General features: G+C 49.7%; 1 protein-coding gene across 1 annotated transcript in view; it reads left to right on the top strand.

Moving 5' to 3' along the window:
• ANKH (ANKH inorganic pyrophosphate transport regulator) overlaps positions 1–16,302 on the top strand; it is a 161,221-nt gene extending 144,919 nt beyond the window's left edge. The window contains exons 9-12 of the mRNA XM_061129322.1: positions 11,208–11,337; positions 13,523–13,646; positions 14,319–14,418; positions 14,795–16,302. Coding sequence (XP_060985305.1) covers positions 11,208–11,337; positions 13,523–13,646; positions 14,319–14,418; positions 14,795–14,908 — 468 coding nt within the window. The 3' untranslated portion in view covers positions 14,909–16,302. The remainder of the gene's footprint in view (positions 1–11,207; positions 11,338–13,522; positions 13,647–14,318; positions 14,419–14,794) is intronic.
• The last annotated feature ends 632 nt before the right edge of the window (positions 16,303–16,934 follow it).

The raw sequence follows: 16,934 nt of genomic DNA on the forward strand, positions 1-16,934 counted from the left end.
GGTGCCCCTCTCAGTCTCTGGGTACTGGGTGCCATTGGCCAGCTGAGCACCTTCAGACACCCCAGAAACATGGGGGAGTAAGGCTTCTGAGTCCCTCCTGGCCCCACTCAACAATACCACGATCCTGGGGTTGGGCTAAGGGTTGAATGACATCATTGGAAAAGAGCCTGATGTTGGGAAGGATTGAAGGTGAAAGGAGAAGGGGGCAGCAGAGGATGAGATGGTGGAATAGCATCACTGACTCAACGGATATGAATTTGAGCAAATCTGGGAGACAGTGGAGGACAGAAGAGCCTGGTGTGCTGCAGTTCATGGGGTCACAAACAGTCAGACACGACTTAGTGACTGAACAACATCAAAGGAAAGCTCTTGGCATACAGTAAATTGCTGATAAGAGTTAGTGCTTTTCCCCTGAACTCCACCTCTGCTCACCTTCACGCTTCTCTCCAAAACTTCAGTAGTTCAGCGTTCACTTTTTAAGTCATCATTAGTTGTAGATTTGAGGGATCAGTTGGCCTGTTTGGGGGAGATAAAAAGTTGAGACTTGTCCCGAAATCTCTCCCTTGTAATAGAATGACAGTACAAATCCACATGTGCATTCTTTTTTTAACATTTATTTTATTGATGTATAGTTGATTTACAGTTAGTTCACTCAGTCGTGTCCGACTCTTTGCGACCCCATGGACTGCAGCACGCCAGGCCTCCCTGTCCATCACCAACTCCCGGAGTCTACCCAAACTCATGTCTGTCGAGTCGGTGATGCCATCCAACCATCTCATCCTCTGTCGTCCCCTTCTCCTCCTGCCTTCAATCTTTCCCAGCATCAGGGTCTTTTCCAATGAGTCAGCTCTTCGCATCAGGTGGTCAAAGTATTGGAGTAGAGCAATTCAGTCATTTTATATATATATATATATATATATTTATGTATGTATGTATGTATATATACACACACACACATTTTCACATTCTTTTCCATTGTGGTTTATTACAGGATGTTGAATGTAGTTCCTTGTGGTATGCAGTAGTAGGACCCTGTAGTTTATTCATTTTATATATAATAGTTCTCATCTGCTAATCCCAAACTCCCAATCCAATCCCTTCTCCACCCCTCCTCCCCCTTGGCACCCACAGGTCGGTTCTCTATGTCTGTGAGTCTGTTTCCTAGATCAGTTCATTTGTGTCATGTTTTAGATTCCACATATAAATGATATCCTATGGTATTTGTCTTTCTCCTTCTGACTTACTTCACTTAGTATCTGGAGAAGGGAATGGCAACGCACTCCAGTATTCTTCCCTGGAGAATTCCATGGACAGAGGAGTCTGGCGGGCTACAGTCCATGGGGTCACAAAGAGTCAGACATGACTGAGCGGCTGCACTTTCTTTCTTTCTTTTCGTTTAGCATGATAACTTCTAGGCCCATCCATGTTGCTGCAAATGGCATCCTTCTTATGGCTGAGTAGTATTCTAATATATATACACACCACACCTTCTTTATGCATTCATCTGTTCATGGACATTCAGGTTGTCTCCAGGTCTTGGCTGTTGTAAACAGTGCTGCCATGAACATAGGGATGCATGTATCTTTTCAAATTATAGTTTTGTCCAGATATGTGCTCAGGAGTGGAATCGCAGGATCATATGCAACTCTAGTGTTTTGAGGAACATCCATACTGTTCTCCATAGTCTTTGTCATAGTTTACATTCCCACAAACAGTCCACAGTGCATTCTTAAAATAATTAGCAGATGAACAAGCATATTGGGTTGTTATAAAGAGGTTCCAGTAAAAACTGTGGTAAAAAAAAAAACACCTCACATATAACTTAGCACTGAACTTAGCCCCTGCTTAAGTTCAGTACTGCACCTGTCACTGCCATCCGTCCCCAGAACTCTGCATCTTGGGAAAGTGAAACTCTCTACCCATTAAACAATAATTCTCCATGCCCTCATCCCCACTCCCAGCCTCTAGCAAGCTCCGATTTGACTGTTAACAGTCAGAAAAGTAAAGGCTCAGCATAAGCTAAGGTTGGAACTCTCTCGACGTTCTTCAAATCGTGTAAGGGAAGAACATTCTGCAGAGATGGGATGGGCATAAGTGAACAACCGGAGCTCCATCTGCGGGCTTGGTGCAGGGCGCCCCCTGCTGTTTGAAGCATATTGTTTCTTTCCATCAACTCCTGCCAATCAGTTCTTGCCTGGTGGCTCAGATGGTAGAGAATCTGCCTGCAGTGCAGGACACCTGGGTTCAGTCCCTGGGCTGGGAAGATCCCCTGGAGAAGGAAATGGCTACCCGCTCCAGTATTCTTCCCTGGAGAATTCCATGGACAGAGGAGCCTGGCGGGCTACACACCGTACCTGGGGTCACAAAGAGTCAGACATGACTGAGCCACTAACACTTACCAAGTGTTAGTTAGTTAGTGTTACCAAGAATTTTAATCATCTTATATCTGAAAGGTGCACCAACTGCTCTTATGTGTAAATGGCAGTTTCACTAAGTCTAAATGATGACAGATGATTTCATTTTCATACTCTTAAATAGATTTTTTAAATCACATCTGAAAATGTTATTTTATCAGAAATATGCTATAACCATTGATGGCTGCATCAGCTCCCCTATGAGAAAGTATTCCAGGCAGATGTATAATAATAACTGTAGCTATCGACTAGCCACACCGAGAATATTAGGGAGTACACAAACACTTTCTAAAGAGCCTTGCCATGCTCTCCGGCTTAACCGAAAACCAAGCTCTGTTTCTCTCAGTGATAGATGTGGTTTACTCCATCTGTTTCAGTTTACTGGCCTGACCTGACATTAAAAGTCCCCCTTTATATGTAGCTCCTCACTGTACCCTATTGTGATACTCACGGTCCTACCTCATGCATTGAAGTATTTTTCTCCATCACCTGCTCCCATGATGCCCCTTTGTCTCTATGCCCACGTGACTGTTCACCGTTTCAGAGGCTGGGTCAGTGGTCCCCAGTGAGCAGGCCTGCAGGATAGCAGCCCGTTCTGTCTGGCGATGACTACAGGCTTGCTCCCGACACCGCCTTTAAGGCTGCTCCCCAGGAATCGGGCTCATCAGCTTTTTCACACCTGGTCTGCTTAAGCATTGCCACTCTAGTAAAACAGCATTCATTTTTTCTTCAAAATTGGGGCTCCCCCTGGTTCTGCTTTGGCCATCTGATGCAAAGAACTGACTTATTTGAAAAAACCCTGATGCTGGGAAAGGTTGAAGGCAGGAGGAGAAGGGGATGACAGAGGATGAGATGGTTGGATGGCATCACCAACTCGACAGACATGAGTTTGGGTAGACTCTGGGAGTTGGTGATGGAAAGGGAGGCCTGGAGTGCTGCAGTCCATGGGGTCGCAAAGAGTCGGACACGACTGAGTGACTGAACTGAACTGGTTCTAAGAGTCAGTCCTGATGAGATGCTGTCATTGCGTTGGGGATGTGGTGACTTCTCAGGACCTCACCATTTGCATTAGGAAAGCTCTTAGAAATGGCCCCATCTAGTTCAGGGGGCCACCAGCAAGGAGAGTGACTGTAGAGAGGACAGGCCAGGAGGGGCCCTCGTGGGCAGCCAGGCCTCTAGCTAAAGGAAGGCGGTGCTCAGTTAGTCCCGTGATACCCTCTCACACCACACGTGGAGCGCTTAGCGCATCTCGTTAGCTCTCTTAACTTCAAACACCGCCAGATCTGACCGTTTCTCACCTCCTGTTCCTAGGCCATCTCTCACTGGGATGGTTACAGTGGCCCCTCCCCTGACGGGGCTCGTCCCACCTCTGCACTTGGCCACCCAACACCCCCCACAGTCTGTTCTCACATGATCTGGGTTGTAGTTCAGTCACTCAGTCATGTCTGACTCTCTGCGACCCCACAGACTGCAGCACGCCAGGCTTCCGTGTCCATCACCATCTCCCGGAACTTGCTCAGACTCATGTCCATTGAGTCAGTGATGCCATCCAACCATCTCATCCTCTGTCATCCCCTTCTCCTCCTGCCTTCAATCTTTCCCAGGATCAGGGTCTTTTCCAATGAGTTGTCTCTTCGCATCAAGTGGCCAAAGGATTGGAGCGTCAGCTTCAGCATCCGTCCTTCCAATGAGTCTTCCGGGTTGGAGAGCCTGTCAAAGTAACAATCCGATCATATCACTCCTCCAATCCACAATGTCCCAAGGCTCCCAGAGTCACAACCATGACCTACAAAACCCTTCAGAAACGCCCCCACCCCACCCTCCACCCCACGAGGACAAACAACGTGACGTGCAGCTGAGAGTCAGAAGGCCCGATGGCATTCCTCTGGCCTCCGTCAGCTCTCTTTGAAAACAGGCCAGACAGGCGTGTGGGTATCCGACAGTGTCCAGCCTTGTTTTGCCCTCCACCCCCATCCCCAAGTAAATCAAATCAGACATTAGATGCACTTCCGAGACCCTCGCTGTAAAAGTTGAGCCGTCAGTCACCTCTGAAAGGTGCTCCTCCCTCTGAAGTAAGACTGCTCCCGTCCCTGTCAGCAGCGCGGATGAAAAGTGAAATGAAAGTGTTAGTTGCTCAGGTGTGTCTGACTCTTGCGGCTGCATGGACTGTGTAGTCCACCAGGCTCCTCTGTCCATGGGATTTTCCAGGCAAGAATACTGGAGTGGATCTTCTCCAGCAGGTCTTCCTGACCCAAGGATCAAACCTGGGTCTCCCGCACTGCAGGCAGATTCTTCACTGTCTGATCCACCCTGATTGACTTAATCTATAAAGACAGTAAGAGGGGTCTCTTTTATTCTAAAATATTTTCTGAACCAGAAAAAGAAGACACGGTTTTTGTGGAAAATGAAAAAGCACAAAGAGGAAAATAAAATTGATGCTAATCTCAACACCCACCGATGACCCCACAATGAGCGCTATATGGTGGTCCCAGGAAACCTTTTACGATGATGACAGCTAAGATCGATCACCTACGCTGTGCGTGGCACTGATGGGAGCATTTTGTACAGATCTCGGGCCCCTCAGCCTGGGCCACAGACATGCTGTAATCTGGTCATCCGAGGTGCACTAAGGAGCTGGCGCCAGAGTGTAAATCAACTTTTTTATCGAGCGCACAATCCTGAGCCAGGCCTGTCACCACCACCTTGCATGTGGCATTGTTGAGGGTTAACCACTGGTTTACCCAGTGGAGACTTAAACCTAATCAAACATAAGTTGAACCCTTCTTTCTCAGTAAAACCTCCAAATAAAACTGATGCCCAGGGCGGACTATTTTAATTCAAAACAGCTGCAGTGTAGTTCACTTCTAACTGCAGGGCATCAGAATGTCTGACAGTGCTAATCCTGATTACTTAGGGTAATGGAGACAGCTTTGTGAGTTCCTCAAAAGCATGGCCAACAGCTTCTGGAAATTAAGTGAAAACCTGAGTCCTTGGTAGTGCTGTTTCATGGAAAGGAGTCCTCTCTGGACGTGTGGGAACGGATGTCCCAACATGCTGGGTTTGGTTGTTCTCTGAGTTCAAATGCTGATGGAGACCATTAGCTTCTTCGAATTCCAATCCCGAGTTCTTGGAAAGGAGACTCCGTCCCAGGGTGGTCAGGGACTGACTCCAGATGAGGAAGATCTTGAGAGAGATGCCCGTTGTGTGATTCCAGTCATGTTGAGTCAGAGTGTAGCATCTTAGGCCCAGAAGTGTTATTTCTGTCAGGGCTTCCTTCACTCTTCCTGCACACTTTCACCTATTTGGGAACCTAGCTCTGCTGTGCTTAGTCACTGGGTCATGTCCAACTCTTTGTGACCCCATGGACTGTAGCCTACCAGGTTCCTCTGTCCATGGGATTCTCCAGGCAAGAATACTGGAGTGAGCTGCCCTGCCCCCTTCCAGGGGATCTTCCCAACCCAGGGATTGAACCCAGGTCTCCCGAATTGCAGGCGGACTTTTTACCGTCTGAGCCACCAGGATAGCCCAAGAATACTGGAGTGGGTAGCCTATCCCTTCTCCAGGGGACCTTCTTGACTTGGAGATCGAACCTGGGTCTCTTGGGTCTCCTGCATTGCCAGGCAGGTTCTTTACCACTAGCACCACCTGGGAAGACCAGGTGGACCGGCAGAGAATTGTCTAGAATTATTTTAGACTTACAGAAGCCTTGTGAAGATAGCACAGACCCTTCACCCCACACTTGGTCTTACACTGCTATGGTACATTTGTCACGACTAAGGAACCAACCCCTGTACATTATAATCAACTAAACCACACAGTTTATTCAGGCTTCCCAGGTGGCCAAGTGGTAAAGAATCTGCCTGTCAATGCATGAGACAGGGGTTCAACCCCTGGGTCAGGAAGAGCCCCTGAAGAAGGAATGGGGTATTCCAGTATTCTTGCCTGGAAAACTTCCCTGGACAGAGGAGCCTGGTGGACTACAGTCCAAAAGGTGGCAGAGAGTCGGACGAGGCTGAGCATGCATGCATGCCAGTTTATTCAGATCTCACAAGCTTTTTCTTCACGTCCTTTGTCTGTTCTAGGATCCTATCCATGTTACCATGTCTCCTTACCCTTGTCTGGTCTGTGAGAGTTCCTCAGACTTGGCTGGTCTTTGTGGCCTTGTTAGTTTCAAGGACTGCTGGTTAGGTCCTCAATTTGGGTTTGTCCGGGGTTTTTCTCATGGTTAGACTGGGCTTATAGGCTTTCCAGGGGAAAACCACAGAGGTAAATGGCCATTCTCATCCCATCTTATCAGGAGAGCATGCTATCAACGTGACTTGTCACTGATGATATAATTTTGACGGCCAAGACCATATTTGCCAGGTTTTCTCCCTGTCCTCTTTCTAGAGGGAAGTTACAGTCATCAGCTCACACTTCAGAAGTGGGGAGATATGCCCCACCTCCCTGAGAGGAGAGTGAAAGTGAAGTTGCTCAGTCGTGGCCGACCCTTTGCGACTCCATGGACTGTAGCCTACCAGGCTCCTCTGTCCATGGAATTTTCCAGGCAAGAGTACTGGAGTGGGTTGCCATTCCCTTCTCCAGGGGATCTTCCTGACCCAGGGATTGAACCCAGGTCGCCCACATTGCAGGCAGACGCTTTACCGTCTGAGCCATCAGGGAAGTAGCTCCATACATTACTTGGAATTCTGTGCTAGAGATCTGTCCCTATTTGTTTACTTAATTTGTTACTATTTGGCTGCGCTGGGTGTTAGTTGTGGTGCTTGGGATCTTTATTGGGTCACGTGGGATCTTTCGTTGTGGTTCATGTGCTTAGCTGCTCCGAGGCATATGGGATCTTAGTTCCCAGACCAGGGATCAAACCCATGTTCCCTGCTGGATTCTTAACCACTGGACCACCAGGTAAGTCCCCCCACTTCTTTACTTATATCAGTATAGTTCGTCATTGTTGTTTAGTCGCTAACTCGTGTCCGACTCTGTGCAACCCCGTGGACTGTAGCCCACCAGGCTCCTCTGTCCATGGGATTTCCCAGGCAAGAATACTGGAGTGGGTTGCCATTTCCTTCTTCAGGGGATCTTCGCGACCCAAGAATTGAACCTGCATCTCCAGCACTGGCAGGCGGATTCTTTACCACTGTGGCCCCAGGAAAGTCGTATCTGTATATGAGTGTTTATCGTGTGCTGTGGTCACAACTCCATCATTTTTAGTTGTTCTGACTCCTCCAGCTTTGCTATTGGGATCTCTCTCTTCTGGGTTCCTGTATTTCAAGCTGATCATCTTGTACATTTCCCACCCTAGTCCTAGAATAAGTTGTTTTTCCAAGGAGCCCTGGTTCTTTTTATTAGAGAATAAACAGAAAAACCAAGATCTGGGCATGGAGTGGGTTGTTCTGTTTTGCTGGCTGCTTCCTAATGAGATAATGTTGACTGCAAACTCAGCAGCAGAAAACCTAACCCTGCAGCGACTCCAAGAAACAAATCGTCTTCACTGTCAGCAGTTTATTAGGTTTGTGTTCTGGTTTGGAAAAGTCAATGTCATTAGGCTCTGCAAATATTTGAAGAACACAGCATGTTCTGGTCAACTCAGAGGGCATAAGCTAAGTTGAAACTACTCTAGTGAATGCATCAGAAAGACACTTTTCCTGAAATAGTCTTTGTTAGGTTACCTTCTAGAGTTTCCTGTTCTCTCAAACAGACTGGTTAAATCTCATCTGATTACAATGCTAGGGCTCAGTACATTTCTTGGAAAATTTTGACCTGCAAATAGGTGTCGCAGCTTGTAACCAACACTATACCTAATTCTGAGTTGCATGTATTCCTTTCTGGGCAATGCTGGAACCAGTCTTTTTTTTTTTTTTTTTTTAAGAGGCAAGCTGGAAGGCAAGGAGCATTTTCACACTGGAAGCATGGGTCAGATTGGCGAAGGCTAAGAGTCAAATTGAGAGACTTGAGGGAGATAAGGAAAGGAAGCATTGATCCATGTGGTATTTCTTCTCTTTAAACCTGTGATTGCTGAGGCCCAGATCAGACTGAGAGTATTCAGTTACTTTGCTCTAGAACGGCAACCCACTCCAGTAATCTGGCCTGGAAAATTCTACAGACAGGGGAGCCTGGTGGGCTACAGTCCATGGTGTCATAAAGAGTCGGACACGACTGAGCGACTAAACAGAAAGACCCAACCTAGGCTGGAGGTGCATGGGGCTGAAAACTCCGAAGAAGCACCTGGGTGGCACATGGCCTTGATAGGGGCTTGTAGGGTGTGCTTGGCACAGACGGGTACCACGTGGAGAAGAGAGGGGCTTACTGGTACCAAGTTAAACCACACTGTGAATTTTAGAAATGATGTATCAATAAATGCAATGGAACTTTTATTCTATCTTGTATTTTTCAACATCTGGGAGAATATTCCATTTGATTTTCAAGGTTGATGGACGTACTATCATTCAATCCTATTGTCTGATGCTAGTACTTCCACTGCATATTTGACAAGAAGGGAAAAATACTTCCTTAGATCTAACAACAAGCCTCCCTCCTGAGAAGCTCTATTAGAGATCCATCAAGCCTTACTGCTTTGCTTTCAAGGGACCAGAACTAGAGTCACCTGCTCAGGGTACTTATGGCAGTGTCTCCGGTCATATGGATGCACTCAGTATCTTGAGGCCTGAGGTTGGACTTCCTCCTCCAGGGCAGCGGAAAGCCTCCAGGTGGACATTATCGGTGCCGAGAAGCTGGTGGGAGGAACTAACCTTGGTCGCAGGTGCTCGCTCACACCTTCCTTCTGACAAGCAGTTACCCCCTTCTATTTCCTCAGCTTGTTGTCATTTAAAAGCCACTTTACAGTGATTTTGCAAGGCACAGAGAGACTGCATTATCTCATATTCAAATAATCATTGGTTACAAACTAAGTAAAGCCTGCCTGTGACTTTCCTGGAAGCTTAAATTTTTTCTTTAGCAGAATGCAGCCTAGAGAGCTCACTCCAGCCAGTGAGGAAAGCCCGGATAGCTTATCCTCCATAAGTCCTGATCAAGTCCAGAGTTGGGTGATATTCACTTAGCACTTAATGCTTTATAGCTGTGGGAAGTATTTGGAAGGAGGGACGATCTAGCTATCAGTCAAGAACAGGAACTGAGTCCCAGCGCTGTGCTCAGTGTGGTTATGAAGGTGTCCTGTGAAATTGTCACCACACCTCGGCTGTAGGCATGAATGCCTAACTGGTAACCAGCTTTGCAGTGGGAAAAGATGGCAGGGCCACTTGTCCAGGCCACTCAGTAATAAAGCCTCTGAGCTCTGAGTTGTTAGATCTAAGGAGGTATTTTTCCCTTCTTGTCAAATATGCAGTGGAAGTACTGGCATCAGGCAATAGGATTAAATGATAGTCCGTCCGTCATCCTTGAAAATCAAATGGAATATTCTCCCAGATGTTGAAAAATACAAGATAGAATAAAAGTCCCAATGCATTTATAAAAGTGAAACATGTTTATAATAGATCCACCAAGGTGCTTTTTGATGAATTTCAACATGACATGGTAATAAGGTGAAGTCGCTCAGTCGTGTCCGACTCTTTGTGACCCCGTGGACTGTAGCCCACCAGGCTCCTCTATCCATGGGATTCTCCAGGCAAGAACACTGGAGTGGGTTGCCGTTTCCGTCTCCATGGTAATAGGACCAGTCTAATTCCATGAAACTTAATTTACCCAAAGCCTGAACGTTATTATGCGCTTCCCAGGTGGTGCCAGTGGAAAGGAACACACCTGCCAATGCAGGAGACGTGGTTCGATCCCTGGGTCGGGAAGATGCCCCGGAGGAGGAAATGGCAGCCCACTCCAGTATTCTTGCCTGGAAAATTCCACGGACAGAGGAGCCCATATTCTAAAACTTCAGAGCTCTATTTCTGTTGTTGTATCGTGTCCAATACTTCACAACCCCATGGACTATGGCCCGTCAAGTCTCCTCTGTCCAGGCGATTTCCCAGCAAGAATACTGGAGTAGGTTGCCATTTCCTTCTCCAGTGGATCTTCCTGACCCAGGGATCTAACTCGAGTCTCTTGTATCTCCTGCATTGGCAGGCAGATTCTTCACTGCTGAGCCACCAGCGAATGACTGCAATTCACTTTATAATGTATTCACTTTCATCTTAGAGAAGAATCACTTGCATCTTAAGAAAAGCAGAGAAGTATTTTATGAAATTGGCATTTAACTTGGCCAAGTGTTAGACAAATTGGCATTTGTCTAACACTCTCTTCCAAAGTTATATCGTTACATTTTTAAATTCAGTTTTTCTATCAATTATACCTACCTAAAGCTTAAAAAGTTAGTCCCCTAGGGGCTGGCCCCCAGTAGTAGCTTTTCTCCCAGCCTGCCCCACCCCTTCTCCTACTCCCAGATCTGATTCAGTGGAGTTCTGCATGCATGCAGATACTTTCAGATCACTTTTTATTATTTGGTTAAAGTTGTAAAAATTATGTTAATACACATGTTCACCCTGAACTGAGTTGTCCAGCAGCCTATGTAAACTTTCCACATTGGTGTGGCTACGTGCTCAGATGCCTGCCTCCCACCTGGGTCCCCCTGCCAGGCTCCCTGTGGGGCAGGTGTGATGAATGGGCCAGGGTCTTACCTGTGTCAGGTAAGAAGAGAGCAAGGCAGTGGCACTTGAGGACCCATGTGCCAGCCCCCCAGTTGGGCACGTTCACTTTCCTAGCTCCTCGGGGACCATGTAATACCTGTCACATTGCACTCCTTTACACCTTTTTCTAATAATACCTTGCTTCCTGCCCTTTTTCCCCTGGCAGCTCTGTTTTGTGATGTTCTGGACTCCCAACGTTTCTGAGAAGATTCTGATAGACATCATCGGCGTGGACTTTGCCTTTGCAGAACTCTGCGTTGTTCCCTTGCGTATCTTCTCCTTCTTCCCAGTTCCAGGTAAAGGAAAACAGAATGAAAGAAAAATTCCTAATCACTCTCACACCTAATTCAGTTTTCTTTCTTTAGAAACATTACCAGTTCTGTGCCAAGCAAATTAAATGTATACACTGTTAAGTTTCACAGTGGATTAAAAAGATGCAAGGATATTATCCAGCAGGTTGAATGTTTGAGAAGCGAGTCGAACAGGCATAATTTGTTTCTTAAAGGACAGTGGTTGCAGACTCAGTAGAAAGAACATGAAGGGACAGCATGAGTTGTTTCATGGGCAGTGGAACCATTCCCTGTCTTCACTGTGGCGACTGGTGACACAAATCTATGCACCTATTGAGATTCTAAAAGGACTGCTGGAGAAAAGAATCCAGGGGCAAAGCTGTGGTCAGAAATGGGCCGTGGGGCCAGTCGACACCGGGGCTGACAGCTCACCTGCCATCCTGAGCTGTTCCCAAGTCAGACGAGGAGCTGCCCCTGCTCCTAGATGTCAAGCATTCCTGGCGGCTGCCTGGGGTGTTGCCTGGTCTTTGGGGTTGGGGCGGGACACTGAGGGACCCGAGGGTTGGCACCACCTGGAGATCAAGGCAGAAGCTGTTGACTGGACTCCCCAGTCTGGAACTGAGGAGGGGCTGGAGGTCCCTAGGAGCTAAGACTGGGGTAGGACTCTGAATCTCCTCTTCACGCCCCTTCCTCGTCTGTCAAACCAAGGGCTTGAAGACAGCCGACTCCACCTATCTTTGCAACCTGCTGGCTTTGGGCCCGTCAGGTTAGCATCCTGCCTGTGCAGCCAAACCCAAGTGAGCGCCTGGACCTCAAAATTCAACTCTTCCACGAGGAGCTGGAGGAGCACGGTGTCAGACTGCAAATTCTTCCTCCAAACTGGACACGAGCGTTTACCCCAGGAGTGAGCGCTTCCTCCCCCTCCATAGGTCTGTGCCTCCTGCTGCCCCTACCTGGGATAAAGGACCAGACCTCCTCTTTCCTCAAACCCTGCCCAGTTTCAGATCAAACCTAAAGGTCTGCCAAGGTCCGTCTAGTCAAAGCTATGGTTTTTCCAGTAGTCCTGTATGGATGTGAGAGTTGGTTCACAAAGAAAGCTGAGCACCGAAGAATTGATGCTTTTGAACTGTGGTGTTGGAGAAGACTCTTGAGAGTCCCTTGGACTGCAAGGACAACAAACCAGTCCATCCTAAAGGAAATCAGTCCTGAATATTCATTGAAAGGACTGATGCTGAAGCTGAAATTCCAATACTTTAGCCCCCTGATGCAAACAACTGACTCATTGAAAAAGACCTTGATGCTGGGAAAGAAGGCAGGAGAAGGGGACAACAGAGGATGAGATGGTTGGATGGCATCACCGACTCAATGGACATGAGTCGAGTAAACTGTGGACATGAGTTTGAGTAAACTCCGGTAGTTGGTGATGGACACTGTGGCCTGGCGTGCTGCAATCCATGGGGTCGCAGAGTCGGACACTACTGAGCAACTGAACTGAAATGTCCACCAAGATCAGCCAGTCGTCACTGACACACCCTCCGTGGAGCCCCTCCTGGGCGCTAGGGCCGGTGCCCTGCCTGGCTCCCGAAGCTCACAGATCAGGCTGGGGAGATGGGGTACGGGGAACCCGCTGTGAGGTCTTTGTGAGGCGTGGACAGATGGAGCCGGCCCCAGCCCGTGGTCTGGAGGCTGGGAAAGAAACCCGGAAGTGAGCCGGGCCTCCTTCGCCCCGCCCCTTCTTCGCCCCGCCCACATGCGCTGGGAAACCCGGCGTCCAGTCCAGCTTCCCGGCTCGGGAATCAAACTGGACCACCGTCAAGTCGCCGCTCTTCTCTTGAGTTTTCCGAGACAGGCGTGATGGGAGCTTGAGGCTGGGTGGGGATGAGGGGGTGGGAGCACCACCCCTCCATCCCCCAACCCCGGCCCAGGGGTGGTGATCACAGTGGGGAAAGGACACTTAAAGACCTATGCTGCGCCCGGAGCGGGGTTGGGGGCTGGAGGGTAGGTTGGATGGGGGCGGGGGGCGGGGCTCCTCCAAACCCAGAGGATCAGGAACCCGGCAGGAAGGTGGGCCCAGGGCGGCAGCCGCAGGGCCTGGGTCCCACCCAGCCGCTCCGGGGACCCGGGATGTGCTGCCGCGGTTGGGCTCGGGGGTGGGGGGACATTGCTGACCAGTCCTTGGCTCTCCCTCCAGTCACCGTGAGGGCCCATCTGACCGGGTGGCTGATGACCCTGAAAAAGACCTTCGTCCTGGCGCCCAGCTCCGTGCTGCGGATCATTGTTCTCATCACCAGCCTCGTGGTCCTGCCCTACCTGGGGTACGCGTGAAGCGGGGGCGGGCGGGGGGAGCTATGGGATCCTGCTGCCACCGAGGCACTCTGTCCAGGAGATCAAATCAGCTTTTTTTTCATGGGAAATCCCCAAGCGTGTCTCGAGTTAGAAATGCTGAGTGATGCCTCGTTTCTCTGCCAGGGGGACCAGGTTAGAGGCCATTGAGATCCATTCTAGAAAAGCACTTTCGGGGGTCAGGCCCACCCACACACGGTCAGCACTGAGCATCCACTGTGGTGTGGCGGGCAGGGGCAAGGTGAAAAAGGCAAGGGAGCGAGCGAGGGTGTTGCCCTTGTTCTCAGGGATCCCCACTCTCCTGGGACCCCGTCTATTGGGAAACTGCACTCCACAGGGAGGAGGGGCGGGATGCTGCAGGCGCACGGGGCGGGCGGGGAGACGCACCCCTCCCGCAGCAGATGCTGAGCTGAGACCTGGAGCAGGAGTGGGAGTCGCAGGGCCCGGAGGGGGTCCCAGGGCGCTCTCCCACCCAGGTGGAATATTTATTAGGTTTATTAGGTGCACCGCTAACAGGCGGATCTCGAAGGCAATCGTCCGACCCATCTGTCGCCTACACCTTTTCTGGGTTTTGGCTGGGTTTTGGTTGTCTGTGCTTCCGCGGGGCTCTAACAGACAGATGCCCTTTGCGTTCTCGTTCCCAGGGTACACGGAGCCACCCTGGGCGTGGGCTCCCTCCTCGCGGGGTTTGTGGGAGAATCCACCATGGTCGCCATAGCAGCGTGCTACGTCTATCGGAAACAGGTGAGAGGGCGACAGAACGGCACCCCGGCCTGGCTCGCCCCCGGTGTAGGAGGCTGCCCGTGGTCATGAGGAGGAGGAGAGGGGAGGGCATCGGGAGGTGGCGTCCTCGGGCAGTGCCAGGTCTCCATAGACGATGGGAGGGGAGATGGGAGACAGGAAGCCCCCCACCCACGCCGGTGCCTCACTGACCCAGGCACACAGCCAAGTCCCGAGTCAGCCCGCTGAAAGGAGCACCCGCGGACCTAAAACTGCAGGCTTGACGAGGTCGCCCCCAACCATAAACAAAACCCAGGTCCATGGCGAGGGGTCCCCTGAGACCTCTGCCACGCTGTGTCCCCCCGCCCCAGCCCCCGCTGATGCGTCCTCTCTGGTCTAGAAAAAGAAGATGGAGAACGAGTCGGCCGCCGAGGGGGAGGACTCGGCGATGACGGACATACCTCCGGCGGAGGAGGGCACGGACATCGTGGAGATGCGGGAGGAGCAGGAATGAGGCCGCCCCCCACCCCCCCGACCCCAGGGCGGGCGCCGCAGGGACAGCCCAGGTGATGCCCCAGCGCCGCCATCTGCTCCTCCCTGACGTGTTTTCTTCCCTTTTTTTTTTTTTTTCCCTGGTTTCCTGTTTGGGTAACAAAAGAGGCCTTGATCTAAAGGTTTCACGGACACTCTGGCATGCCGGGTGTGCCCATGCTGATGAGGGGACCTGTGGAACGGTCTCACCACTGCTTTGTGGAAACAAAACAACTGACTTCATGCCCCCGCTTCGTGAAAACCCCAAAGACATAGCCGCCTTGTAGTCGCCCCCGCCCCCGCCCGTCCTCGGACAATCTGCACTTGGAACCAAAGGACCGCGGCTGTGCCGTCCAGCGCCCCCTCGGCCACCACCGCCTGGCAGGCCGCAGGCTCCCCCTGTCCCCTCGCATCGCTCAAGGATCACCAGGTGACCCCTCGGCTTTCTTTGATTGGCTTCCCGGTCACGTGGCTGTGCCAAGGGCCGTGGCCCAGAGGCCTCCCACCGTGGCGTCCTGAAACCGCCTGCCACACCCGGGCTGAGGGCGGGGTCCGGCTGCTGCCCGAGGTGGCTGTCCGCGCTGAGGAATGGATGTGCAAACGCGCTGGACCGATGGACGGCCGGAAATAATCTCCGGCGGGAAGGTTAGAGGTGCCCCGGGAGCAGCACACCCACAACACGCCAACGACAGCATTCACCTGGCCGCTTCGTGGACCTGCGTGTGCGCTCGCTGTCACACCAGCCGTGTACATACGAGAGCTGCCTTGTCAAAGTTGTCCCAAAGCCTGTCCCCCCCCATCGCCGCGTCCCTGGGCATGAGTTTCCCCGAAGGCTTGTTTTTCACTCACCTTTCCTGAAGATGGCACTAAAGCGAGGGAGAAGGAGCATTCTAACTTTACATTTTAGTCTTTATAAAGTGAACTGAAGCTTTAAGTCATAATCTAGCATTCTAATGCCAGGTTGCTATGTCGTCGCTTTGGAAGTAGATTTATGACCTGGTTCTGCCATTGTTAGTCCTAACCCTGGGGTACAGGTAATTCCAAGTGTTCTTCTGTACTCGCCTCTCACGTCACATGAGACAGCAAGACATTTTATAAACAACAGCAAAGTCACTATGTGATATTCCCTGAAATGACACATTTGAAATCCATTCAGTGCAGTATATTTTTCTAAGTTTTGGAAAGCGGGTTTTTTCTTTAAAAAATTATGGACACAGTTCACTAAATTCTTGATTTAGTCAAAATTCCTAGACGGAAAGAACCTAAACACAAAAATATTTTAAAGATATAAATATATACTGTATATGTTATGTAATTTATTTTAGGCTATAATACATTTCCTATTTTCGCATTTTCAATAAAACGTCTCTAATACAATACGGTGATTGCCTGTGTGCTCAACATACCTGCAGTGGAAACGTGTTGTATCGATGAACAGTATGTCTTGTTTGCAGTGGTTTTACACTCTGTCATTTGTATACAAATGTAAGGGTTGGTCAGTGACAAGAGAACTATTTTTCATTATGAGTAACGGGTGTAAATGGGTCAGCTGATGTAGACCGTAGTGGGAATAGAAATATACGCTCGCAGGGCAAAGAAGAAAAAGTCAAGCCTTTTGCGTTTATTGCTTTCAGTGCCATGTAATCATATCATTCCTCATAGAAAAAAAGAATGTAAGGGCTCAGAGTCAGCCATGAACATTCACAGGGTTCGTTCACACGTCTGGACACCCAGTGACCACTGGGGGACAAATTCTCATGGGCTTCCTCTGAGTGGTTTTTCCGCTTAGAATTAAGATGCATCACTTTGGGGTGGTTGCAGGGGGCAGATCTGAGAAGATGGGGGGGGGGGGGAATCTAATTGTATCGGCTTTTTTAAAATACGTGACTAGAAAATTAAACGGCAGTATTTTTTAACATGTGTGACTAGTATTTCATGCTTGTGGGGTTGGAACCTAAAGAGTACCTTGAAAAAGCAATCCGTTCCCTCCAGATGGGGGCAGACCAGCT

Source organism: Dama dama, chromosome 25, assembly GCF_033118175.1.
Source record: "Dama dama isolate Ldn47 chromosome 25, ASM3311817v1, whole genome shotgun sequence".
NCBI lineage: Eukaryota > Metazoa > Chordata > Mammalia > Artiodactyla > Cervidae > Dama > Dama dama.